The sequence below is a fragment of the Crocuta crocuta genome, unplaced genomic scaffold, assembly GCF_008692635.1.
Source record: "Crocuta crocuta isolate KB4526 unplaced genomic scaffold, BGI_CrCroc_1.0 scaffold327, whole genome shotgun sequence".
In the NCBI taxonomy this organism is placed as follows: Eukaryota; Metazoa; Chordata; class Mammalia; order Carnivora; family Hyaenidae; genus Crocuta; species Crocuta crocuta.
The window spans coordinates 1,202,988-1,205,955 of record NW_027529176.1 but is presented as its reverse complement, the minus strand read 5'-3'; the positions used below and the strand labels follow the sequence as shown (position 1 = coordinate 1,205,955).

The following is a 2,968-nucleotide window of genomic DNA, read 5'->3' as shown; positions in this document are numbered from 1 at the left end:
CAGACCCAGCTCCAGGCCGAGGCACGAGCGGAGGCCACCGGGGCAGCGGCTGACAGAGGGGCGAGCGAGGCGGCCAGGCCGGGGGTGACGGGGGAGGAGCCCAGGGAAACACCCCCAACGGCTCTGTGCCCTCGATGCTGGTCAGACCAGACTCTATCCCAGGTCCTTGAACTGAGGCTACAAGCCCCGGCCAGGCGTCCCCGAGTCCCCCCAGAAGCCCAGACACTTCCGGCGAGGGAGGTGTAGACAAGCCAGGCCTGCCCTCCAGCCCCTGCCTTGGCTCTGCCGCTGCCCTGAGACCCCCAGGAGGAGCCGGAAGGACACCCGGGTTTGGGGGACTCCGGCCCCAGCCTGTTGCATCCAACACGTACGTCCCCAGGGCTCCCTCCCGGGCCTCTCCTCACCACAGATCACACTGGCTTGGCCGCAGGAGAGAGGCTGTCCCCGACCCTCTGAGCCATTTCAGGGAGGCAGGGAGGAGGGACAGCCTTCCTGCCCACCACCCGGTAGCCGCCAGGAGTCTGCGGCCAGCCCCTCAGAACCCCAGCCCCAGATCTGCGCGCAGGGAGCACCTCTGGTCTGCGGGCAGCGCGTGCCCATCCGAGCTGGTGGGCGGCAAGGCCGAGTGGTGCTGTGACAGCAGCCAGAACGGGCAGACACAGGACAGAACCTTTATTGCTGAACACAGTCCCCTCCCAGGGAGGCCTGGGGGTCGGGGGTGGGGGAGAGGCCCGGGGGTGAGCTGTGCGGCTGCGGCCCCCACAGTGGGCGCAGGCCCTGCGGTGCGCCCTGCCTGGCTCCCCCCTGCGCTGGGGTTCGGGGCACACCCTGGGTGCGAGGCTGAGGAGCCAGGGGTGGGAAGGTGGGTGCAGAGGGGCTGGTGAGGCGGGGCAGGGCCTGGCTTGGGAGAGAAGGTGCGCCCCTGGGTGCACACTGGTCACAGAAGGCTGAGGGCCAGGCAGGCAGAGCAGTGACCCCAGGGCCCCAGGGTGGGGCTTGATGGCAGGTGGTCCCTCCTCTGGGGCGTTGGCAGGTGGAGCCTCCTTCCTCTCCAGGAACAGGGGGCTGAGGTAGGCGCGGGCTGGCCCCCTGGGCCCTCACAGCCGGGGTTTGATGTGTAGAGTTTTCCCTGTTCCAAGAAGGGCAAAGGTCAGGTGCCAGGAGCATCCTCCCCCCTGCCGGGGCGGGGGGGGGGGCGGGGAAGGTCCCTCCCACCAAAGCTTCTGGGTCAAAATGGGGGTGACTCCATCAAGCCCCACCCCCAGCCTGCAGGGTGGGGGTGGGGCTGCGAACAACTTGGGTAAAGTGGCTCTGATCGGGCTGCCCGTGCCTGCCCTGGGGTCCAGCAGCCTAGCAGCATGCAGGCCTGGCCACAGGCGGGAGCCACTGCGGTCTGCACGGCTGCCACATGCATGTGTGGTGGCTGCACTGTGCCTCCAACCTCAAAAGTCACGTGTGTGAGCAGTTGGCTGAGTGGGGGTGGGGGGACCTGGGTCCCGGTGGGTGCGGTGACAGGGCCTGGGGGCAGGAGGGCCAGGGAGGGAGAGGCTGCCGTCTGGTGGGGAGACAGGTCTTCCTCCAGCACAGCAGGGGCCTGGGGACAGAAAGTCACGTCCACGGGCGTCCCTGCCCCGTGTGCCTGGCACTCACTGGAAGTCAGCGTCGGTCCTCGGCTAGGAGTGCTCCGGCCTCGGCTCAGGCTGGCGTCCCTGTGGCCCACGGGCGCCTCCATGTGGCTGCCCGTGGGCATGGCACCATCTAAGTGCCCCTGGGAGCCCACCTCTCCTCCTGGGCCCCCCACTTCCGGGCTCCAGACTGCACACCTCACTGGTCCCTGCCCGCAGGCCTCACCGTCCTGGGTGACTGCCTGGGCTGCCTCCGCCGGCCCCTCCGGCTCCGGCCCCGGCCAGGGTTGGGGAGGCTTGAGCAGGAAATGAAGGCTGACGCGGCCTCCGAAGCCAGGGGAGGTCTCTGCGGCCTCTCCCGGGCCTTGCGCACCCTGCTGGCCTCCACCGGCACCGGGCTCAGCTGCCTCGGGGCCGCCGTGTGCTCCGTCCCCAGCCCAGGGCGGCCCACCCGGAGGCGAGTAGCTGCTGCCCTGGGCCCCGGTGGACAGGTGGAGCCCGGCCACGGCTCCGCGGCCCTGAAGCGGGGCCTGTAAGCAGGCACCGGCGGTCCTGGCCCCTCGGAGGGAGGCGTTTGAGCGTGCTCAGCGGAGCTGTTAGAGAAGGCTGCAGCAAGCATCTTCCATTAACGTTACGACCGTGAAATATGACAATAAAATGATAGCCGTATGGTCGCAAATTTGCAGCCCGCCGAGCTGCGTGGGGTTTATCGTCACTCAAACGCGCGGAGAGCTGTAAAATGTTTACAGAAAGGGTCGTTTGCAGCCATAAAATCCTCTTTTCTCTCCTAAACAAGGCTGAGTGGAGCCATTTACCAAGCCCCAAATGTTCATCGGGGGAGAGGGAACATCTGTTCTCTCCAGGAGTGTGCGGTGATCTTCCAGAACAAATTAACAGAAATGGGTGCTTTCTAATTAAATCAGCCCTCGGCTGGGGTGGCCCATGCGGGCGGCCGCTGCTGCACTCACACCTCGGCCAGCTCTGTCCCCGAGGGCCCGAGGCGCGCACCTGCCAGCGAGGCGCTCACGAACCATCCGGGCCCCACCTGGCCCCCGTCTCAGCGGGGCTGAGGGGAGCGCTGCAAATGAGCCCCTGGCCGTGCTGGGCTGGGCTTTAAGGGGCCCAGCTGCCTACCTGAGTCCTTCGCTGGGGGGTTCCTGGGGGTCCGGGCCCTGGGCTGGCCTCCTGGGCTCGGCGAGGACTGCAGGGAGATGAAGGAAGGCAGCTTGGAGAGGCTGCCGGAGCCCGTCGCTGCAGAGCCAGCCTCCTCCTGGACACACAGCTCCTCCTGGTCCAAGGACAGGCCGGGGGAGGAAGGGGTGGGGGAGGAAGAGAAGGGGGTG

At 67.7% G+C, this 2,968-nt stretch overlaps 1 protein-coding gene across 1 annotated transcript in view; it reads right to left on the bottom strand.

Annotated features, from left to right (window-relative positions):
- Positions 1-657: 657 nt before the first annotated feature.
- The window catches only part of ZC3H3 (zinc finger CCCH-type containing 3), an 85,229-nt gene continuing 82,918 nt past the window's right edge, over positions 658-2,968 (bottom strand). Inside the window, 2 exon segments of the mRNA XM_077758249.1 lie at positions 658-1,129; positions 2,760-2,968. The exon segment at positions 2,760-2,968 is cut by the window's right edge and continues 14 nt beyond it. Of these exon segments, the coding sequence (XP_077614375.1) occupies positions 1,098-1,129; positions 2,760-2,968 (241 nt within the window). The 3' untranslated portion in view covers positions 658-1,097.